The following is a 25187-nucleotide window of genomic DNA, read 5'->3' on the forward strand; positions in this document are numbered from 1 at the left end:
TCTCCTTGACAATTTCTCCACAACCTAAGATATGGATTACTTTGCTACTGGGATCCTATTCTATCTTGCAACATAATGCGAGCAACAGGGAATGACCAAGTTGAAATGTAGCACAAATCTAGAATTCTAACCTGGCTACTAGCAGCAGCAGTAATGACTATCTTTCAATAAAGGAGTTGGCAAGCTTTTTTTGGCGAGTGGAGGCAAGAGAAATATTTTAGATCTGAAAGACTATCCCGCTTTTTAATCTGGATGTTGAAACGGCTGTTACTAGCAAATATACAGATAAATAGCAATACGGAACTTTGTGCTCTTCAAAAGATTCCAGATCATTCAGGAGCAGACCAAAGTTGCACAGACAGTATTTACTGTAGTGGTAAAGAAATGAAAGTAGCACGTACGAACACAGTATGAATTGCAGAAGGAAAGAAAATGGCAGAATGAATCTATTTTAAAATTTTATGCCCAGAATTATAATCTTGGATTATTATAATTTACACTTAAAGCAAGTTTTGCACTATAACCATCCCCAAAATGTTCCACTGGATTAATGTTCTTTAATTGTCAATTATTATTACCTAAAACTGGGATGGGTATTCTGAATTTGTACTACTCATTTGACAATTCACTGCAAGACATAACTTAGAGTAAAACCATTTTGTGTCCCTGGCCAGTAGCTGTTTCACTATATATAAAATTTGCTATGTCCTGCCATGTTACATTGAAAGGTTCTATTTAAACCTTTTCCTATGACATTTGTAGGTATCACAGACTTAGTAGGACTTTCCAATGTTATGTGACAGTCTATGACAATATCTGACTAACAGATTTCTGAAGATGATGTGTGCTGTGAGTGGCTCAGTGGTGGCACCCCCCCATTCTCTAACCATCCTTACTTATGTCTTTTCTTTAGAAACATAGAAACATAGAAACATAGAAAATAGGTGCAGGAGCAGGCCATTCAGCCCTTCTAGCCTGCACCGCCATTCAATGAGTTCATGGCTGAACATGAAACTTCAGTACCCCCTTCCTGCTTTCTCGCCATAACCCTTGATCCCCCGAGTAGTAAGGACTTCATCTAACTCCCTTTTGAATATATTTAGTGAATTGGCCTCAACTACTTTCTGTGGTAGAGAATTCCACAGGTTCACCACTCTCTGGGTGAAGACGTTTCTCGTCATCTCGGTCCTAAATGGCTTACCCCTTATCCTCAGACTGTGACCCCTGGTTCTGGACTTCCCCAACATTGGGAACATTCTTTCTGCATCTAACCTGTCTAAACCCGTCAGAATTTTAAACGTTTCTATGAGGTCCCCTCTCATTCTTCTGAACTCCAGTGAATACAAGCCCAATTGATCCAATCTTTCTTGATAGGTCAGTCCCGCCATCCTGGGAATCAGTCTGGTGAACCTTCGCTGCACTCCCTCAATAGCAAGAATGTCCTTCCTCAAGTTAGGAGACCAAAACTGTACACAATACTCCAGGTGTGGCCTCACCAAGGCCCTGTACAACTGTAGCAACACCTCCCTGCCCCTGTATTCAAATCCCCTCGCTATGAAGGCCAACATGCCATTTGCTTTCTTAACCGCCTGCTGTACCTGCATGCCAACCTTCAATGACTGATGTACCATGACACCCAGGTCTCGTTGCACCTTCCCTTTTCCTAATCTGTCACCATTCAGATAATAGTCTGTCTCTCTGTTTTTACCACCAAAGTGGATAACCTCACATTTATCCACATTATACTTCATCTGCCATGCATTTGCCCACTCACCTAACCTATCCAAGTCACTCTGCAGCCTAATAGCATCCTCCTCGCAGCTCACACTGCCACCCAACTTAGTATCATCCGCAAATTTGGAGATACTGCATTTAATCCCCTCGTCTAAATCATTAATGTACAATGTAAACAGCTGGGGCCCCAGCACAGAACCTTGCGGCACTCCACTAGTCACTGCCTGCCATTCTGAAAAGTACCCGTTTACTCCTACTCTTTGCTTCCTGTCTGACAACCAGTTCTCAATCCACGTCAGCACACTACCCCCAATCCCATGTGCTTTAACTTTGCACATTAATCTCTTGTGTGGGACCTTGTCGAAAGCCTTCTGAAAGTCCAAATATACCACATCAACTGGTTCTCCTTTGTCCACTTTACTGGAAACATCCTCAAAAAATTCCAGAAGATTTGTCAAGCATGATTTCCCTTTCACAAATCCATGCTGACTTGGACCTATCATGTCACCATTTTCCAGATGCACTGCTATGACATCCTTAATAATTGATTCCATCATTTTACCCACTACTGAGGTCAGGCTGACCGGTCTATAATTCCCTGTTTTCTCTCTCCCTCCTTTTTTAAAAAGTGGGGTTACATTGGCTACCCTCCACTCCATAGGAACTGATCCAGAGTCAATGGAATGTTGGAAAATGACTGTCAATGCATCCGCTATTTCCAAGGCCACCTCCTTAAGTACTCTAGGATGCAGGCCATCAGGCCCTGGGGATTTATCTGCCTTCAATCCCATCAATTTCCCCAACACAATTTCCCGACTAATAAAGATTTCCCTCAGTTCCTCTTCCTTACTAGACCCTCTGACCCCTTTTATATCCGGAAGGTTGTTTGTATCCTCCTTAGTGAATACCGAACCAAAGTACCTGTTCAATTGATCCGCCATTTCTTTGTTCCCCGTTATGACTTCCCCTGATTCTGACTGCAGGGGACCTACGTTTGTCTTCACCAACCTTTTTCTCTTTACATACCTTCTGTCCTTTCTGTAAATACCTTGCGTATTCTGTACCTGTAAATACAAAATCAAGGATTCTGCAATTCATAATGACCATATAAGAACATAGAAAATAGGAGCAGGCCATTTGGCCCCTTGAGCCTGCTCCACCATTCAATAAGATCATGGCTGATCTTCTACCTCAACTCCATTTTCCTGCACTAGTCCCATATCTCTTGATACCCTTAATATTAAAAAAAATATAGCCATCTCTCTTGAATATACTCAACGACTGAAATGTTATTGCAATTCTCCAGTGACAAGCTTTGTAAAATTCCTCTCAAAAGCAATGACTTGCTTAAAGTGTCAGCCTCTTCTTCCCCCACCACCCCAATTCCCTAACCATCCTTTTCTTTCTGTCCTTTCTGTAAATACCTGGCGTTGCCAGAGGTGAGGAAATTTAGTGGCCTGTTTCCTGCAGAGCAAGTCTTTATTAGTGGCAGATATTCATCAGAGAACCAGTCAAAGCTATTTCCAACCATTTCTAGGCTCAGGAATTAAGATTGCTTTAAGAATAATTTGTGGCAGAGAATTCTACTTCTCAGAACCCTACATGTAAATATTTTTTTTTCTAACCTCCCATTAACGCTTTTTCTGCTTATTTTAAATGTTAACTCAACAATCAGTTGAAACAATCTTCCAATATTTACCTTATCATAACCTTTCATAGCCTTGGAAGACCTTCATCAGGTTACCTCTTAATCTTATCAGTTCACATCTCTTTGTAACTAACTCCCAATCCCTAATAATGTTCTGGAGAATCTTCACTTTACCATTTTCCTTGTTTTTACATCCTTCCTGTAATGGGATTCCCAGTACTGCATGTAATTCTCCCAACTGCTTAACTAAAGGTCTGTACAAGAATTATTTCCTTGCTTATGTATTCTGTACCTGTAAATACAAAATCAAGGATTCTGCTATTGTTAATGACCATATAAGAACATAGAAAATAGGAGTAGGCCATTCGACCCCTTGAGCCTGCTCCACCATTCAATAAGATTATGGCTGATCTTCTACCTCAACTCCACTTTCCTGCACTATCCCCATATCCCTTGATACCCTTAATATCAAAAAATCTTATCGGTCTAGGTCTTGAATATATTCAGAGACTCAACATCCTCTGGGGTAGAGAATTCCAAAGATTCACCACCCTCTGAGTGAGGAAGTTTCTTCTCATCTCAGTCCTAAATGGCCGACCCCTTATTCTGAGATTGTGACCCCTGGTTCTAGACTCCAGAGCCAGAGGAAACATCCTTCCTGCCTCTACCTTGTCGAGCCCTGTAAAAATGTTGTATGTTTCAATGCGATCACCCCTCATTCTTCTAAACTCGAGAGAATATAGGCCTAGTCTACTCAATTTCTCCTCATAAGACAATTCCCCCCATCCCAGGAATCAGTCTGGTGAACCTTCGTTGCACTCCCTCTATGGCAAGTATATCCTTCCTTCGGTAAGGAGACCAAAACTGCACACAATACTCCAGGTGTGGTCTCACCAGGGTTTTATATAATTGCAGTAAGATGTCTTTACTCGTGTACTCGAATCCTCTTGTAATAAAGGCCAACATACCATTTGCTTTCTTAATTGCTTGCTGTACCTGCATGTTAAATTTCAGTGATTAATGTACAAGGACACCCAGGTCCCTCTGAACACCAACATTTCCCAATCTCTCACCATTTAAAAAATATTCTGCTTTTCTATTTTTCCTACCAAAGTGGATAACTTCACATTTCATCACAATATATTCCATTTGCCATGTTCTTGCCCACTCACTTAGGTTGTCTATATCCCATTGAAGCCTCTCTGCATCCTCCTCACGACTTACATTCCCTTAGCTTTGTATCAACACACTTGGATATATTACATTTGGTCCCCTCATCCAAATCATTGATATAGATTGTGAATAGCTGAGGCTCAGCACTGATCCTTGCGGTACTCCATTAATTACACTCTGCCAACCCGAAATTGACCCACATATTCCTACTCTCTTTTCTGTCCGTTTACCAATCCTTAATCCATGCTAGTATATTATCCCCAATCCCATGAGCCCTAATTTTGTTTAATAACCTCTTGTGTGGCACCTTATCGAATGCCTTCTGAAAATACAAATGCATCACATCCACTGGTTCCCCCTTATCTATTCTGCTAGTTGGAACCTTAAAAAAAAACTCAACAGATTTGTCAAACATGTTTTCCCTTTCATAAATCCGTGTTGACTCTGCCCAATCTTATTATTTTCTAAGTGCCCTGTTAGCGGCTGCAGGGCATTCTGGAGGGGGAGGGTGAACAGCCAGCTGTCGTTGCATATAGGTACCAACGATATAGGTTAAAAAAAGGGGATGAGTTCATACAAGCTGAATTTAGGGAGCTAGGAGTTGAATTAAAAAGCGGGATCTCAAAGGTAGTAATCTCAGGATTGCTACCAGTGGCACGTGCTAGTCAGAGTAGGAATAGCAGGATAGTTCAGATGAATACGTGGCTTGAGGAATGGTGCAAGGGGGAGGGATTCAAATTCCTGAGACATTGGAACTGGTTCTGGGGAGGTGGGACCAGTACAAACCGGACGGTCTGCATCCGGGTAGGACCAGAACCGATGTTCTAGGGGGAGTGTTTGCTCGTGCTGTTGGGGAGGGTTTAAACTAATATGGCAAGGGGATGGGAATCTATGCAGGGAGGCATAGGGAAATAAAAGGGAGACGGAGGCAAAAGATAGAAAGGAGAATAGTAAAAGTGGAGGGCAGAGAAAGCAAGGGCAAAAATCAAAAAGGGCCACATTACAACATAATTCTAAAAGAACAAAGAGTGCTTAAAAAAAAAAAGCAAGCCTGAAGGCTCTGAGTCGCAATACGAGGAGCATTCGTAATAAGGTGAATAAATTAACTGCACAGATAGCTGTTAACGGATATGATGTAATTGGGATTACGGAGAAATGCTCCAGGGTGACCAAGGCTGGGAACTCAACATCCTGTGGTATTCAATATTCAGGAAGGATAGACAGAAAGAAAAAGGAGGTGGGGCAGTGTTACTGGTTAAAGAGGAAATTAACGCGATAGTAAGAAAGGACATTAGTTTGGATGATGTGGAATCTGTATGGGTAAGCCATATAGGACTGAGATGAGGAGAAACCTTTTCATCCAGAAAGTGGTGAACCTGTGGAATTCTCTGCCACAGAAAGTTGTGGAGTCCAGTTCGTTGGATATATTCAAGAGGGAGTTAGATGTGGCCCTTATGGCTAAAGGGATCAGGGGATATGGAGAGACGGCAGGAGTCGGTTACTGAAGTTGCATGATCAGCCATGATCATATTGAATAGTGGTGCAGGCTCGAAGGGCCGAATGGCCTGCTCCTGCACCTATTTTCTGTTAACCACACCCGTAATAATCGATTCAAGCATTTTTCCTACTCCTGATGTCAGGCTTAACTAGTTTGTAACAGTTCCCTGTTTTCTCTCCCCCCTCCTTTCTTAAATAGCAGGGTTATATTTGCTAGTTTCCAATCCATGGGAGCCTTTCTAGAATCTATGGAATTTTGGAAGATAACAACCAAATGCATCCATTATCTCTATAGTCACCTCTTTCAAAACCCTAGGATGTAGGCTATCCGGTTCAGGGGATTTATTGGCTTTCAGTCCCATTCATTTCTCCAGTACTATTTTTTTACTAATACTGATTTCTTTCAGTTTCTCATTCGCGCTAGACCCTTGGTTCTGCACTATTTCCGGGAGATTTTTTGCATCGTCTTCCATGAAGACAGACACAAAAGTATTTGTTTAATCTCCTCACGCTGCTGCTATTTTGCCATCTCATTGGCGTTGAATTTACATCATTCCCTCTCTTCGAATTTCCGTTGCTGGGCTCCTTTAGGTAAAATTCTCTCTCATAAATTCTGCCTCCTTTGTTGGGCTAGGGGCGGGCAGGAGAACTGATAGTGCTCCTACCTGCCGATGATTTCTATGTTCTCCTGCCCGCCCCTAGCCCAGGCCTAGTGGCCTCCCGGTGTGTTGTCCCGCCACTAGCCCAGGCCTAGTGGGCTCCCGCACCGGCCAGCTGCCTTCCCGAGCCAAGTGTAGAAAGGTGAATTGCAGTTTGAAGATGAAGGTAGGACTTCAATTTTTTTATTTCTTATAGAATTATTAGTAGTTTTTGTTTGCAAAGATTGCTACGGGTAAGGCTTGGTTGATTTAGGTGCAGGTCCTCTCTGCTTCCCTTCCCATCCCAGGCCGAATGGCCTCCGATGTACCTACCTGCGCCGAATTCTTTAAATCGTCGCAAGGGTTTTCTGAAGTGGTCACATACGCTGGCCTAAGTAGAAATGGAGTAACTATTAGCTGGCCAAAGTTGCCTAAATGGACAGAACTGGTGTAGGTGGCTGGTAACGCCCCCTTTTAAGGAAAAAACCTAACCTGAAAGAAAAACGTAACTAAGTGGGTTACGCTGGTGCAAATTGATTGGGGAAACTGAGAATTTTTATGTTACGCCAGAAAAAGCAGGTTACTCCAAAAAAAAATACGGAGCAACTCCTGGCCAAAATTGAGTCCTCTGTCCCTCCTGACCCACTCTGTTTACTTTTAACCAAAACTCTGCTCTGCTCTGGAGCCTTGACACTGGTTCTAGCCCAGTTTAAATGGAGCCCATCCCAACGGAACAGCTCCCTCTTTCCCCAGTACTGGTGCTAGTGCCCCATGAAGCAAAATCCCTGCCTCCCACACCACTCTCTGAGCCCCGCATTTAACTTTCTAATCTGTTTATCCCCTATACCAGCGTGACTCGGGTAACAATCCAGAGATTATTACAGGTTGAACCTCCCTTATCCAGAACCCTTGGGACCTGGCCTGTTCTGGATAAGGGATTTTTCCGGACGAGGGGTAGTCACGTTAAATTGGATGGTACAGGTACCGAGCAAGGGGATAGCAGGGCTGGCTAGCGTGGGGCTCGGAGTGCGGCAGAGAAATCATGGGGGCGGAGGAGGGAGGTGGTGGATCGCGGGATCAGGCCAGCGATTGCGGGAGTCGGCAGTGAGGAAGGACTTCAATTTGTTCATGTCGGAGTTCTGCGCATGCGCTACCTGGTGGCCGGGAATGGTTCTGGACGAGGGATGGTTCCGGATAAGGGAGTTTCAACCTGTACCTTTGTTTCTGCTTTTTAATTTGGACGGCACTCCTCAAACTTTCTCAGCAGAACCTCATTCCTAGTTCTACCTGTGTCATTGGATCCTACGTGGACCACAACAACTGGATCCTCCCCCTCCCACACTTCTCCAGCCACGAGGAGATGTCTTTAACCCTGGCAGGCAACACAAACTTCAGAACTCCCGGTCGCGGCTGCAGAGAACAGTATCTATCTCTCTGACTTTTGTCCCCTACCACAACTAAATTTCCATTCACTTCCGCCGCCCCCCCCCCCCGAATATCTACTTGCACTGCCACTTTTAATGACCTTTGCATTTGCATGCCAAGATCATTCTGGTCGTCTACTCTTTAGTATTTTTATATTTAAGGTATATTCTTTTGCCTATCCAGATGTAGTTTTCTACATTGAACTGAATCTGTACCTATGTCCTGCAGTCTTTCATAGTCCTAATGACAAACTGCAACCCACCACCACACCCCTGCCTCCTTCAAAAAAAATGTTAGCAGCAAATTTCAATATTGTTCCTAAATTCCTAACTCCGGGTCATTCATATATCTGAAATAAGAGCAGTCTCAATGCACACCTCTGTAGCACAGCATTCACCACATCGTTGCAGTCTGAGAACCTTCGTTTTATCATTGCTTCCTGTCCTTCACCATCTCTCTCTTTATACGGCTCTTAATTCTTTGCCAAAAGTCTCTTATGTGATAACATATCAAATGCTTTTTAAAAATCCATACAAACCATATCCACAGTGTTTTCTTTATCCTTTCTGTTATTTCTGCAAAGAATTCTATAACATTGGTCAAGCATGACTTAAATCCTAGCTGCCTGGCTCTGATTAATTCCTGTATTTCCAGTGTATTGTAATTTATTCCTCTTATAGACCACTATTTGGCCCATAATCTCCTGTTTTGTCACTGTCTCTTTCAATGAATTTTGGAAAATTATAGTCCGAGCCTTTGTGATTTCTTCCTTCAGGATTCTCAGATATAAAACTTACATTTGAGCAACTCTTTAGTAACATCTCTCTGAATAATACCTCCACTAATTGTTTTACACTCGCCTCTATAATTTCAATGTCCACCTCTTTGAAAACGGAGGCAGAATTCTTATTTAATATCTTTACCATTCCCTCCATCTCAAGCTTGCCTCTTCCATTTCACAGCTGGCCTACCCCTACTTTGACTATCCTCTAATTACTAACGTGTCTATAGGATGCCTTTATGAATGTACTTTGAGAATCAAGTCTTTTTGATTCCCTTTGTTTTTTTGCCAATTTTATATCATACTTCTTTGCTTTTCTCATTTTCATTTTTATAGATTTCCTATGTTCATATTTGTCCTGACTTTCTTATTTCTTACTCTTTAAGTGCTAATTATCTTTTTGTAAATTTAAAATTTGACCTTATCTCCCTATTCATCCATCAAAGCCTTCAATACACATCTGATTTGTACCCTTTTCATCCCCTGTTTAATAAATCCCATTGCTGATCAATTCTACTTGTAATTTTTTCCCCATTTAATCTGGTCAAGCTCACATTTTATCTGGCTATAAATTGCTTCTTTTTTAAAATATCCTTGACCTCCCTTTTTTTTCTCTCCTGTTCTTACGCTGAACCCAATTATATTGTAGTCTGTTTCCCAGATGTTGCCTGCTTCGTTACACACAACATAATGTGTGAGATAGCCCTGATCACATTGCAGAAAAAAACTCTCCTTTCTAACCACAAGCATTTTTGCTACCCCAGTTTATTAAAATATATAAATTAACCACTGATGGGACAAGGCTTGTTTTGCACTAAGATTATGATTTTCACTAGTGATGATGTTAAATGTAAACCTGTGGCTCAAACTTTGTCAGACTTTTTAAAAATAATTTCTGATTGCATGAAGATTGTGCATCTGGACTCTTGCTTGATGAGGGCAAAATGACAGATGTTTTCAGTCGGAAGCAGTGACAAAAAACCTCTTGTGCTCGCAGTGGTAGTAAGGTTCTGTTTGGTCTCAAGTGTCCCAAAATTAAATATGGAAAATTGAGTCCAGTTGGTTATGACCGCTGACCTTCAAAATTTACATAAAATGGTTGAAGAGGATAAAACCCCTATGGGTCCTTGGAGAAAGCCAACATGGAGATGATTGCTAAAAGGCGTCCTCTGTTGGCCTGAAGCAAAATGCAACTTTCAAAATTCTAACAGTACCTGTAGTTATTTATGTACATAGTGTACAAATAAGACTTAAAAGAAGACTTATCTCCTTCAAGATGGACTCCCTGATATAAGGAATCGACACCCCTGCCTATATAACGACCACGGAATCAATCAGACGAAACCTTTGGTTCAACTAGTTTATTCAAGCATATGCAAGGGAAAAGTTCAAATGTGAACCTTTCCAGAACAATGGTTCTCACCCACAATTATACATCAAACTGAAGTGTGTGCCTCTCCCACAAAAGCACCGGTTGGTTTACTGCTTATCGGCGAAGTTACATTGATAGGTCGTCTCTTATCAGACTGGCTCTGAGTGGTGTTTCCCAACTGTCCATCTCCCATCATATGTTAATTGTGTTTGTTCAGTGATGTGAACTTTGCCTTAGTCCCCATGATGCCTGAAGTAACTCTGTTCCCAAACACTGGCTTTATTATCTCTTCCCCAGAGACTCTAGTCAAAATGTATCTTAACCAATGACCTACTGTCTTTGTGTTACTAAGGTTAAGGATGGTTCATTAATCATCAGGCTTAATTGTGTTATAAGTGTGCTTTACATATATAAACAAGTGTTAACATACAATAGGCAATTATAATCCATTCCGTAAGGTAGATGAACTTCACCGATTCCTCAGACCCACCTAATACCAATAAGCCCTCTTAATCTGGACCATTTTACGTGTCAGATCAATTCACTAGCTTCAGTATCTCCATTCTTGACCACCTATCTGTCTGCTCCTTGCCTGCTACAACTCTATACCCCTTTACACATAGCGATTTTAATAATGTTCTATCTATTTCAGATCTAGGCCTCTTTTCCACCAAGACTTTGGTAGAAGCAAATAATGAACATTTAGTAGAGGTGCGGACACAACTATTGCAGCCAGCAGATGAAAACTGGGACTCCACTGGAACTAAGAAGATCTGGCGCTGTGAGAGTAGTAGATCACACACCACAATTGCCAAATATGCACAATACCAGGCCTCCTCATTCCAGGAATCATTGCGGGTTAGTCTTCCACTGTCTGATACTAAATGTACCTCATAGCAAGTGAACAAATATATCAGCCAGATTTTGCTTCTGTAATCTTGTTTTAAAACATTTGATTAGAAATGCAGAAAGGAACATTGGATTATTTTCTCCATTCCCTCCATTTCCATTACAAGCTTGGCTTCTCCATCTCTGAGCAGGCCTACCCTTACTTTGCCTATCCTCTAATTACTAATATGCAAATAGGAAGCTTTGCTAGATTTATCAATGTATTCCTGCTGCAAGCACCACGCAATGAAAATGTACAGTGGTTTCATAGAATATATATATATTAGTGTACTTTGAGAATTCATTAAAGCATTTTTGATTCCCTTTGTTTTTTGTCCATTACACATGGATATGATGACTCCAGTGGCTACTGTTATGTAGTAGGCATAGTGCAATAAAATATGGTTTAAAAAAAGATTCTGGCACAGGGAAACTGATTATAATGTCATAAATATTTTTTTAGTGTTGATCTGTTTTGCTGGAAAATGTATTTGCACAATCCTGTAGGAGTTGCTCAAATATTAATTTTTTGAACATGGGGAGGGGGCGGATGGGGGGGTTAAATTTGGCAATTCAAATATATATCAAATGGCATTTGTATTTTAATTTGTTACTTGCAGGAGGAAAATGAGAAAAAGAGTAGTCACCACAAAGACCAATCAGATAGTGAATCAACATCTTCTGATAAGTAAGTTATTCCACACAAGGACAGCAAGTGTTTAAGAAATAATAAATATTTGAAAACCTTTATAATGGTCACTTTCTTTTAACAGTGGTAGCAAAAAGAGGAGAGGTCCATTTAAAACCATCAAATTTGGGACTAACATTGATTTATCAGATGAGAAAAAGTAAGTCTTTGCCTTTATTTTTTGTGAATGAAGCTTTTAAAACCTGCTTTGTGTAATCAATGCAAATGATATTTGTTGCTTTGTGATTTTAATAAAGTTTATAATTAATGTAAAACACGATAAGTGATAGGAGCGCAAGTTATCACAAAAGGAACACAAATGTGAATGCATCTGTTGATGAAGTGACTCGAAGCCTATGTTATCAGACAGAATAGTAACAATAAAGCGTCAGAGAAATAAATTTGAAGGGAAACCGATGATTAGTGGAATAAACCGCCAAAAGAAACCTATTAAACTGAAATAGTGCCCATAATAATCAGCTTCACATACACTGGCACTAGTTCAGCTTGCTTTAACCAACTGGTTTCTAAACTGCTGAAATTACACTTTTCCCAATATTTTTACATTGTATTCAGTCTTGCAAAGCAGTGTGGATTAGATGAAGCCTCGGTTAAAACAGAGTTTTATGTAGCAAAAGGTTACTAAGTAGAGTAAGTGACAGCTAAATCCTTTAGTTTTGTGTTCTATATTTTTCCATTATTAAATTATTAATGGGATCATTGCACTATTTCCTCATCTTGTGCAATCAAAAAAAAAAGTGAGAAATGTAAGGTAATATATATGCTATGACACCCAGACATCGGATAAGTGAATAAGAGGTGCAGTAATTGTTTCCCAAAGATGTTGCCAAAAGTAGCTTGTGCCTGTCCATGAAAAATCTGTACTACTTGTATAATGTTGTTATCTCAGCATTTTGGCCTTGGATATCAATGAGATCTAACACTATGACTAGAAAGAAAGAAAGACTTGGATTTATATAGCCCCTTTCAGGACCACCGGATGTCTCAAAGTGCTTTACAGCCAATTAAGTACTTTTGGAGTGTAGTTACTGTTGTAATGTAGGAAACCGGCAGCCAATTTGCGCACAAGCCAGCTCCCACAAACAGCAATGTGATAATGACCAGATTATCTCTTTTTTTTAGTTATGTTGATTGAGGGATAAATATTGACCAGGACACTAGGGATAACTCCCCTGCTCTTCTTCGAAAATAGTGCCATGGGACCTTTTACGTCCACTTGAGAGAGCAAAAGTGGCTTCGGTTTAACATCTCATCCGAAAGACAGCACCTTGACAGAGCAGCGCTCCTTCAGCACTGCACTGCAGTGTCAGCCGAGATTTATTTGTACTCGAATCGCTGGAGTGGGACTTGAACCCGCAACCTTCTGACTCAGAAGCGGGTGTGCTACCCACTGAGCAACAGCTAACACTTAAGATACTATCTTTGGGCCCAAATTTCCCCAACCCCTTTTTCCTGCGCATTCTCCCGAGATGCGCCAACTTTGTGCGCTCAAAACGGTGCTAAAAAACTTACCAAGAATTCTGGCCGCTTTGCGTCCCGGGTCCTGGCGTGGCGCCTCTCGCCGAGTGAAGGGCGGAGCTACAGCCCTGCGGCAAAAACAGTGGCGGCAGCTGCGCGTATGCGCAGTAGCTCCTCGCCCTCCCAGCGCGTCGCCGCCCTATCCCTATCCCTGGCCGAAGGGACGACCCGATGCTCGCCACCCCTATCCCTGGCAGAAGGGATCTCAACACGGCTGCGGTAAGGGTGTGTAGATGTTGCCTCAGAGTCACTGTGTTCCAGCCCCCGATCACAATCCAGTGACACCTGTTGGAATCGCATATGTGTGAACATCAAGCAAGGATGGGATCAGGCACAGCTGTGATGCTGAACAGTCTGCTGATACTCACTTACACGGGAATAACTGGCGATTGGGCAGGGGGTGCCTGTGCAAAGCAAAGAACCAAAAGCCTCCAGAGACAATAGCAGGAGTGGCATGTCTGTCAGACAGGTTCCCACGGAGTTCATGGAATCCTGTTGTTTAGAAGCACTAGCAGCTATAAGTGAATCGCTTAGCAGTGTGCACAGTTGCATACACGAGGTGACTTAAGTTTCATTATTTATTTATTATCGATGGTTTTTATGGGGCCAAGTTTCAGCCTGAGTTGCTCCTGTTTTTTTGGAGCAACTGGTTTAGAACGGAGTATCTTAGAAATTGCAATTCTCGGCATTTAGTTTGCTCCAGTTCTAGTCAGTTAGAACAGTTTCAGTTTGGAACAGATTTTTTTTTTCAAAAGAGGGCGTGTCCAGCCACTTACGCCCGTTTTGAAAGTTTAGGCAGTGAAAACATACTCCAAACTAACTTAGAATGGAGTAAGTGTAGATTTTTGTACGCTCAGAAAAACCTTGTCTACACTTAGAAAATCAGGCGTAGATTACAAATCAGGCGTGGGGGTGGGGGTGGGGGGAGTATTTAAAGGGAAGTTTACAAACATTAAACACTTCAGTTTTACAAATAAAGAGCCATCATCAATAATAAATGATAAATACATCAATAAATCAAAAAAAATTAATAAGAAATAAAACAAAATTTTAAAAAATCAATAAATAAAACATTTTCTACTTACCGACTGCAGCACCGGGAGCCCTCCTACAGCGTGCTGGGATGCCCCCCACCACCTCACAGTGTGTCTCTGTCAGTGTCTCTATCTTTCAGTCTGTCAGTGTCTCTATCTCTCTGTCTGTGTGTCTCTCTCTCTGTCTGTCAGTGTCTGTGTTTCTGAAGGGGGGGAGAGGGGCGGGGGGAGGAGGAGGAGGAGAGGGAGGGAAGGAGGAGAAGGGAGGGGTGGGGAGAGGAGAAGGGAGGGGTGGGAGCGGAGGGGGGAGGAGGGAGAGGGAGGGAGGGAGAGGGAGGTCAGGTCGGGGGGAGTGGAGGGGGGTGCGGGTCGGGAGGAAGCAGGAGCTTGGCGTGGGAGGCAGCCTTATCCACGCAGCCCCAGTGAGGCCATTCGGCCAGGGCTAGGGGCTGCGTGCTTCGGGATCCTCCTACACAGTTTTGGGCGCCTGGAGCTACTGCACACGCGCGGCCATTGTAGCACGCACATGCAGAGGTCCCGGCACTGTTTTCAGCGCATGGACCTCGCTCCGCCCCCCACAGCTCGTGCTGCGCTGTGCCCTGCTCTAGAGAACCTGCAGGGAGCCGGAGAATAGGTAAGTTTTTTTTTTAAGGCGCACTTTGTGGCGTGAAAAACAGGCGTCCACGACGCGGCCCGAAACTTGGGCCCTATGTTTCTTTAATGTTGTGAAGGTTTTTAGTACTTTGCAAGATACTCTGTGCTTCTCTCCCCCCCCCCCCCCCCCCCCCGAATCTCTGGCTACCTGTGCTGATTTCTTAACTCTCCAAGGGTTTTCTGTGTGGCCACAAGTGGTCACATACGCTGGCCTAAATTAGTTTGGAGCAACTATTAGCTGTCCAAATTGGCTTAAATGGCCAAAACAGGCGTAGGTGGCTGGTAACGCCCCCTTACGGAAAAAAAACTAAACTAAAAAAAATCCTAACTAACTCACTTACACTGGCGCAAATTAAATGTGCAGAATGGGGATTTTTAAGATATTCTGGAAAAATCAAGTTGCTCCAAAAAAAACGGAGCAACTCCTGGGGAAATTTGGGCCCTTTGTTTCTGGGCTTCCTATCCACCATATCTTATCCTGGATTTTTGTTCTCGGCATTTGTACTTCAGTTCTCATTATTGGGTAGGTGCAGCATTTTTCTGTACTAGACCTCTAGTCTGGCTACATCATACGCTGCTTGTCAGAAGTAATTAGAAATGAAGCACTCTGACCAAATTTACCAAATACTGCTGGAGACTGCCCAGTTATCCCTTTAGGTTGGTCCAAAGATGTACAATCTTTTGTATGATTAACTTATTTTGTGCAAATCTCTCTGTTCCCAAGTGACTTTAAACAAATTGTTTCCAGCAAATATAGTAGATATAGGTGGGGGGAATTGCGTAGCGGCCCATTTCGAGGGGAGGGGGGGTGGTGTGGGTGTGGTAACAGCTGCGAGGCGGGATTTCCTGCACCAGGCGCGGAAGTCCTGCCCCGCAACCTAAATCCGGGTTACCACCCCGAGAGCAAGTGGAGCACAAAATATCACGCTCCACTTGCTCTGTGGGATGCAAGCGGGGTAGAAGGGATCAGTTAAGGATGCAGCGCTACACGGTGGGACGCATAGCGCTGCCACATAGACAGGGCCCCAGGCTGCCAACTCTGCGGGGGAGGGACGGGTACCTACCTGGAGGAGCGGGGTGCCGTGGCATCAGCCCGGCACACAAGCGGAGTGCTGGGCTGGAAGATTGCGGCACAGACTCCACGATTCAACAACTAGCAGGCTGTGACTGTTATGTCGGCCGATTTAAAAGAAAATAATGAAATCGCCACCTCCCCTTTAAATTTCGTCCTGCGAGCGACCAACAGCCCAGTGCGCGCACCCCCTGAAGTTGTCGCTGGCATCACCCAGTGCAGCTTCAAGGGTCGGTACCAAATTTTCACTCCGGGGTGAAAACAGGTCGCTGTGCACGGTGATGATGTCGTCACCGCCAGCGGGGCGCTAACGGTTACCGCCGCCGCTAAACTCCTGCGGAATTTAGCGGGAGTCATTAGTGGTGCCGCGCCCGGGCAAAAAGTCGTTAATGGTGATTACCTAACATTGATGAAGTCTAATCAATCATTTATTCCTTTTGATATATTTAAGTAATTTACTAAGCGGTTGACAATATTTATGGAAGGTACTATTTTTTTTTTCTTGTGGCTGTGTAGTGCCACTCCTCCTCCTCCTATGGTAAGCCACTTGAACTTTGTAATGTTATGCTTGAAATTTGAATTGCAGTGGATTAGGCGATTAAACTATTTTTTTAATACTTGGGTGCTTCCTGAGTGTTGATGCTCCAGTACTCTGCCAATTGCCAAGGCACTGTAAATTTGAACAATGCTAATGGCTGAAGGAAATGAAAATTTTACAAAATTAAATTCAAAAAGCCTACTACGGAGATTACAAGTTCCACACCAAGTTTTGACATGTCTATCCCTTTTAAGAAAAAGCCCAGTTAGTTTTTGCCATCTTTCTGATGGGACATTAAACTGAGGCCAATATTTATCCCTCAACCAACATCACTTTATTTTTAAAAAAAAGCAGATGAACTAATCTTTATCACATTGCTATTTGTGGGGCTTTGCTGTGAAGCGCTTTGGGATGTTCTGAGCTCGTGAAAGGCTTTTCCTACCTGATTATTCAGTGGGTAAATGCACTGCATAATATACTGAATGACACCAAACAGGAAGGTTGCATGTTAATATTTGTCCTTTCAAGTTATTGAATCTCAACTAGGGCAGTGGTAGCGTTGCTGCAATTGGCCTCAACATCCCTTTGCCTTACCATCGTGAAATGATAAAGGTTTCAATTCTTGATACTTATCCAATAGTCTCTACCGACACAGACACAATGAGCCAAATGACGTCCTCCTGTGCTGTAAACAATTGTAGACGTGTGGATATAAGGGAGAATAAGATGCTGCTTGGTCATATAGCCTAGTAGCATTCACTGTCTAGGCATCCATATGAAGAATGGCCAGTGAGGTATTTGGAAGGCTGCTGACACCCATGGAATCATTCCTGGATGAGCCATTGCCTTATGTGGATGAGAAATGAAGAACATTTCAGCAAATGCTATTGAGGGGAAAAGTGATGGCAAAGAATTTGAGTATTCTTAAATGTGTTTTTGAGTATAGCTTATTCAACTCGGGTGTCTCTATCTGCACAGGTAATTGTGGCGATGTGTGTGCGTTGTTAGACTTTTCACAAATATTTGCTGCTTGTTGCTTCAGGTGGAAATCGCAGCTCCATGAACTAACAAAATTGCCTGCCTTTGTACGTGTGGTATCGGCAGGAAATCTGTTGAGTCATGTGGGGCACACCATTCTTGGAATGAACACAGTCCAGCTGTACATGAAAGTACCAGGAAGCAGGACTCCAGGTCAGTGGTGTAACGTCTTGACAACTGGAATTATGTGGTTGGTAAAATATGTAGTTGGTAAAAGTGGTGAAATAAACTCTCTCAGGTACATTCTGGAAATAGCCAGTTGATCCACAATTTGGTTAAGGTCATGTGCATTATGTTCTTGTGTTAATTGGTTCCTATTGCAATAATAGAAGCTGAAGTGTGTTAAGGAAATAATTCACTTCTTGTTGAGAGAGATTGAATAGCTCTTGACTGCCACCAGAAGTCTGTCTCACTCATGACTGTCTGTACTCAACAACGACTTGTATTTATATAGAGCCTTTAATGTAATGAAACGTCCCTTGGCACTTCACAGGAGTATTATGAGATCAAAACAATTTGGCACCAAGCTGCATAAGTAGGAATTAACACAGCTTAGTCAAAGAGGTCAGGTTTAAGGAGCGTCTTGAAGGAGGAAGAGACGTTTAGGCAGGGAGTTCCAGGGCTTGGGGCCTAGGCAACAGAAGGCACGGCCACCAATGGTTGAGCGATTATAAGCAGGGATGCTCAAGAGGGCAGAATTAGAGGAGCGCAGATATCTCACGGGGGGTGGGGGGGGTGCGGGTGTGAGACTGGAGGAGATTAGAGATAGGGAGGGGTGAGGCCATGGAGGGATTTGAAAATAAGGATGAGAATTTTGAAATCCAGGCGTTGCTTAACCAGAAGCCAATGTAGGTCAGTGAGCACAGGGGTAATGGATGAGCGGGACTTGGTGCGAGTTAGGATACGGGCAGCCGAGCTTTGGATCACCTCTAGTTTATAGGGTTGAATGTGGGAGGCCAGCCAGGAGTGCGTTGGAATAATCGAGAGGTAACAAACACATGGATGAGGGTTTCAGCAGTGGACGAGCTGAGGCAAGGGCAGTGATGGGCAATGTCATGGAAGTGGAAATAAGCAGTCTTAGTTATGCTGTGGTTTGTGGTGAAAAGCTAATTTCAGAGTCAAATGTGACACCAAGGTTGCGAACAGCCTGGTACAGCCTCAGACAGAAATTGGGAAGAGGGATGGAGTTTGTGGCGGGGACCGAAAACAATGGCTTCCGTCTTCCCAATATTCAATTAGAGAAAATTTCTGCTCATCCAGAACTGGATGTCGGACAGGCAGTCTGACAATTTAGAGACCGTGGAGGGGTCGAGATAAGTGGTATTGAGGTAGAGCTGGGCGTCATCAGTATACATGTGGAAACTGACACTGTGTTTTCGGATGGTGGGCAACACTTAGATGAGAAATAGGAGGGGACCAAGGATAGATCCTTGGGGGATACCAGAGGTAACGATGCGGGGGCAGGGAAGAGAAATTGTTGTAGGTGATTCTCTGGCGACGGTTAGTTAGGTAAGAATGAAACCAGACAATTGCAGTCCCACCCAACTGAGACAGTGGAGAGGTGTTGGAGAAGGATAGAGTCGTCAACCATGTCAAAGGCTACAGACACGTCAAGAAGGATGAGGAGGGATAGTTTTCCTTTGTCACAGTCACAAAGGATGCCATTTGTGACTTTGATGAGAGCTGTTTCGGTACTGTGGTAGGCACGGAATCCGGATTGGAGGGATTCAAACATGGAATTGCGGGAAAGATGGGCACGGATTTGGGAGGCGACAAGGACTTTGGAGAGGAAAGGGAGGTTGGAAAGGAGCGGTAGTTTGTAAGGATAGAGGGGTCGAGGGTTGGCTTTTTGAGGAGAGGGATGATGATGGCAGATTTAAGGTAGAGGGGACAGTACCTGAGGAGAAAGAACTGTTAACAACACTAGCTAACATGGGAGCCAGAAAAGGAAGTTGGGTGGTCAGTAGTTTGGTGGAAATAGGGTCAAGGAAGCAGGAAGTGGGCCTTATAGACAGGATGAGTTCGGAAAGATCATGAGGGGAGATTGGCGAGAAGCTGGAGAAAGATGTGAGGGCAGGATCGATTCCTAGAGGAAGTTTGGCCCGGTGAACTAGGGGAAAGAAGGGAATAGGCAGAGGCGGCCGAACGGATGGTCTCAATCTTGCAGACAATGAAGTCCATGAGCTCCTCACACTTATTGTCGGAAGTGAGGGAGGAGATTGGGGAGAGGGGCTTAAAAAGGCGGTTTGCAGTGGAAAATAGAAGCTGGGGTTTATCTTTACATTCCAGAATGATTCTGGAATAATGAGCGATTTTAGTAGACGAGAGCAGGACCCATTGGTGCTTTATGTGGTCCAGCCAGATCTGGCGGTGAATAGCTAAACCAGTTGTCCACCATATCCGATCAAGTCTGTGTCCCTTGGACTTGAGGGAGCGAAGATCAGGGCTGTACATAGGGGAATGACCAGGTTGAGAGAGAATAATTGTTTTAACAGAGACTAGGGCATCAAAGGTGGTGGTGAGGGTACGATTGAGCAGAAATATCATGGCGAATGGAGAGCCAAAGGCTGGACAATTGGGAGTTCATAAGTACAGTTGTCAGAGTCGAGAAAGAGTTTTTTCCAGGTGCAGACACAGAAGGAGGTGAGGTTGGGGTGGGGGGAGAGGGGGGAGCGGGGAGGTGGTTGGAGAGTGATATGAGGAGGTGGTCAGAGATTACCTTATCTGTGATTGACACGATGGGAGTAGCTAGGCGATGCGAGATGACATGGTCAAGGGGGTGGCCGTAAATATGGGTTGGTGAATTTACATGGCGGAAGAGATTAAGGGAGGATAGGAGGCTAGTGAACTCAGGAGTGAGTGCATGATGAATTTAGATGGAGGCTGAAATCACCGGGGATGAGAAGTCGTTCGGTGCAGAGGAAGAAAGTGCCAAACGAGTAAGGGGACAGACCAAGATGTCATTTGTTGATTAGAGCCATGGGGGTCTGAGCGGGCCAAGTGGAAGGTATAGCCAGGCAGGGAGGCTTCATTTAAGGGTAAGGTGTCATTGCCCTTCAACCAGGTTTCTGTCATAGCCATGATGTCGATGCCATCATCCATGATAAGCCCATGGATGGGCGAAGGCCTTGTTCGCAAGCGACCGAACGTTCTGGAGGGAGATGTGGACAGGCTCTGTGGTGGCTGCCCCACTGCCTGCATCCACAGAGTCAGCGCTGGAGCGGGTGAGTTGGACAGGGAGGAGATTAGCAAGGTTAGCTCCCAGTGGGCGCACTGGGTGGGATGGTTGGCGAGACAGTAAGATGGGGCAATTGGGGTTGCTGCTCGTAAGGAGTGCTTTGATGGGCCCTTCGTAGGATGCCAAGAGAGGCACCAAGGGAAGTTGTAGGCTTGTCTAGGAGGGAGTCAAGCCTAGGACGGTGGCAGGAGAGTAGGAAGATCGAAGAGTAATGAAGGATTGGGGAGGGCAGAGTATCCGAGAGAGGAGAGATGAAAGGAGATGGGAGAAAGGTCAGAGTGGGAGAAGAAAAGGAAAGAAGTGGAAAAGTATTGAATGGCTCGGGTACTCCACTACTTTTCATGAGTTGTATGCTGTCAGTGCAGTATAAAATGTTTAACTTGTAACAATTTTAATTTTATATGGACAGTTGGAGGACAGAGGTTTAATATCATCTTCTGTTGTATCATACTGCTCACCTGTTTGAAAGAATTTTGAGAGTCATCTTAAAAATAGTGGTAGTGGAGATTAAAATTAGAAATTCTGAAGAGTCGGAAACAGGTAGGTCGAGATTTGATATTTTTTGAAATCATCACATCGACTATGTTTGAGGAGCTATCCGTAAACGCCCCTCCATTTTTTGTGGAAATTTTGAATAATTCGAGAAATAAATTTTGGGATAATCGGATCTTATTGCTGAGGTTCTAAAGGTTTATTCCATCTTGCGTTAAGAAGTTTCACTTGAGACAAGAAAATAACATGGTTTACTCCAATTATTTTGAGAGTACAAGAGAATTCTGATCCATCCTGGACCAAAGGGTTTTGCATAATTTTGTGAGGAAAAATTCAAGATAATAAAATTACTCTTTATAATTTAAATATTCCACATCAGCGACTGCCTAGCATATGAAGATCTCAAATACATAAGTAATTAACACTTTTTAGAAACATAGAAAATCGGTGCAGGAGCAGGCCATTCAGCCCTTCTAGCCTGCACCGCCATTCAATGAGTTCATGGCTGAACATGAAACTTCAGTACCCCCTTCCTGCTTTCTCGCCATACCCCTTGACCCCCCGAGTAGTAAGGACTTCATCTAACTCCCTTTTGAATATATTTAGTGAATTGGCCTCAACTACTTTCTGTGGTAGAGAATTCCACAGGTTCACCACTCTCTGGGTGAAGAAGTTTCTCCTCATCTCGGTCCTAAATGGCTTACCCCTTATCCTCAGACTGTGACCCCTGGTTCTGGACTTCCCCAACATTGGGAACATTCTTTCTGCATCTAACCTGTCTAAACCCGTCAGAATTTTAAACGTTTCTATGAGGTCCCCTCTCATTCTTCTGAACTCCAGTGAATACAAGCCCAGTTGATCCAATCTTTCTTGATAGGTCAGTCCCGCCATCCCGGGAATCAGTCTGGTGAACCTTCGCTGCACTCCCTCAATAGCAAGAATGTCCTTCCTCAAGTTAGGAGACCAAAACTGTACACAATACTCCAGGTGTGGCCTCACCAAGGCCCTGTACAACTGTAGCAACACCTCCCTGCCCCTGTATTCAAATCCCCTCGCTATGAAGGCCAACATGCCATTTGCTTTCTTAACCGCCTGCTGTACCTGCATGCTAACCTTCAATGACTGATGTACCATGACACCCAGGTCTCGTTGCACCTTCCCTTTTCCTAATCTGTCACCATTCAGATAATAGTCTGTCTCTCTGTTTTTACCACCAAAGTGGATAACCTCACATTTATCCACATTATACTTCATCTGCCATGCATTTGCCCACTCACCTAACCTATCCAAGTCACTCTGCAGCCTAATAGCATCCTCCTCGCAGCTCACACTGCCACCCAACTTAGTATCATCCGCAAATTTGGAGATACTGCATTTAATCCCCTCGTCTAAATCATTAATGTACAATGTAAACAGCTGGGGCCCCAGCACAGAACCTTGCGGCACTCCACTAGTCACTGCCTGCCATTCTGAAAAGTACCCGTTTACTCCTACTCTTTGCTTCCTGTCTGACAACCAGTTCTCAATCCACGTCAGCACACTACCCCCAATCCCATGTGCTTTAACTTTGCACATTAATCTCTTGTGTGGGACCTTGTCGAAAGCCTTCTGAAAGTCCAAATATACCACATCAACTGGTTCTCCTTTGTCCACTTTACTGGAAACATCCTCAAAAAATTCCAGAAGATTTGTCAAGCATGATTTCCCTTTCACAAATCCATGCTGACTTGGACCTATCATGTCACCATTTTCCAGATGCACTGCTATGACATCCTTAATAATTGATTCCATCATTTTACCCACGACTGAGGTCAGGCTGACCGGTCTATAATTCCCTGTTTTCTCTCTCCCTCCTTTTTTAAAAAGTGGGGTTACATTGGCTACCTTCCACTCCATAGGAACTGATCCAGAGTCAATGGAATGTTGGAAAATGACTGTCAATGCATCCGCTCTTTCCAAGGCCACCTCCTTAAGTACTCTAGGATGCAGTCCATCAGGCCCTGGGGATTTATCGGCCTTCAATCCCATCAATTTCCCCAACACAATTTCCCGACTAATAAAGATTTCCCTCAGTTCCCCCTCCTTACTAGACCCTCTGACCCCTTTTATATCCGGAAGGTTGTTTGTATCCTCCTTAGTGAATACCGAACCAAAGTACTTGTTCAATTGGTCTGCCATTTCTTTGTTCCCCGTTATGACTTCCCCTGATTCTGACTGCAGGGGACCTACGTTTGTCTTCACCAACCTTTTTCTCTTTACATACCTATAGAAACTTTTGCAATCCGCCTTAATGTTCCCTGCAAGCTTCTTCTCGTACTCCATTTTCCCTGCCCTAATCAAACCCTTTGTCCTCCTCTGCTGAGTTCTAAATTTCTCCCAGTCCCCAGGTTCGCTGCTATTTCTGGCCAATTTGTATGCCACTTCCTTGGCTTTAATACTATCCCTGATTTCCCTAGATCAGTTTATTTTAACATCATCTTCAGCATGTTTATGAAGTGCTTGTCCATGATACCATTGTCTTTTGGAGTACCTTCATATCGAGGTGGTAGAGGCAGAAACTCTCTCACCACATTTTAAAAGTACTTGGATGTGCACTTGAAGTGCTGTAACTTGCAGTGCTATGGACTTAGAGCTGGAAAGTTGGATTAGGCCGATGGGCTGAAATGGCCTCCTTCCGTGCTGTAAATTTCTATGATTCTATGACTGCTATTCAGGCGATTGCTTTATCTGAGCCCCCCTCAAAAGACTAGGATCTGGCATGGTCTAAATATCCTACAGTTTCTGACATTCCTCATCAGTGAAACATAGAAACATAGAAATTGGTGCAGGAGTAGGCCATTCCGTCCTTCGAGCCTGCACCGCCATTCAATAAGATCAATGCTGATCATTCCCTCGGTACCCCTTCCCTGCTTTCTCTCCATACCCCTTGATCCCCTTAGCCGTAAGGTCCATATCTAACTCCCTCTTGAATATATCCAATGATCTGGCATCAACAACTCTCTGCAGCAGGGAATTCCATATGTTAACAACTCTCTTGAGTGAAGAAGTTTCTCCTCATCTCAGTCCTAAATGGCCTACCCCTTATCCTAAGACTATGTCCCCTGATTCTGAAGAATGGAACCAGCACAAGTAAGTATGAAGTGCCAGTGGTCTGTCGGAAAAGTTAGCTTCTCAGAGTTAGTTTCTCAGAGGACTACTCAATCAACCATAAGAACATAAGAATTAGAAGCAGAAATAGGCCATATGGCCCCTCAAGCCTGTTTTGTCATTCAATAAGATCACGACTGATCTTTGACCTCAACACTTTCCCACCCAATCTCTATATCCTTTGATTCTCCTAGAGTCCAAAAATCTATCTATTTTAGCTTTGAGTACACTCAACAATTCAGAATCCACAGCTCTTTGGGTAGAGAATTCCAAATATAAAACCTCTGAGTGAAGAAATTCCTCCTTATCTCAGTCTGAAATGGCCAACCCCTTATCCTGAGACTATACCCCCTAATTCTAGACTCTCAAGCCAGAGGAAACAACCACTTGGCATCTACCCTGTCAATCCCCCTTAGAAACTTGTATGTTTCAATGAGATCATCTCTCATTCTTCTAAACTTCAGAGTATAGACCCAATTTACACTATCTCTTTTCATAGGACAACCCTCTCATCCCAGGAATCAGTCTAGTGAACCTCCCTTGCACCCCCTCTAAGGCAAGTATATCCTTCCTCAGATAAGGAGATCAAAA

The 25187-nt window shown here is 43.6% G+C and overlaps 1 protein-coding gene across 2 annotated transcripts in view; it reads left to right on the forward strand.

Annotated features, from left to right (window-relative positions):
* kdm6a (lysine (K)-specific demethylase 6A) overlaps nt 1-25187 on the forward strand; it is a 424338-nt gene that overhangs the window by 358850 nt on the left and 40301 nt on the right. For both annotated transcript variants that reach the window (XM_070893443.1, XM_070893444.1), the window contains 4 exons: nt 10921-11126; nt 11777-11844; nt 11930-12004; nt 17724-17872. In XM_070893443.1, the coding sequence (XP_070749544.1) occupies nt 10921-11126; nt 11777-11844; nt 11930-12004; nt 17724-17872 (498 nt within the window). The remainder of the gene's footprint in view (nt 1-10920; nt 11127-11776; nt 11845-11929; nt 12005-17723; nt 17873-25187) is intronic.

This window comes from Pristiophorus japonicus, chromosome 11 (genome assembly GCF_044704955.1).
Source record: "Pristiophorus japonicus isolate sPriJap1 chromosome 11, sPriJap1.hap1, whole genome shotgun sequence".
Taxonomy (NCBI): domain Eukaryota; kingdom Metazoa; phylum Chordata; class Chondrichthyes; family Pristiophoridae; genus Pristiophorus; species Pristiophorus japonicus.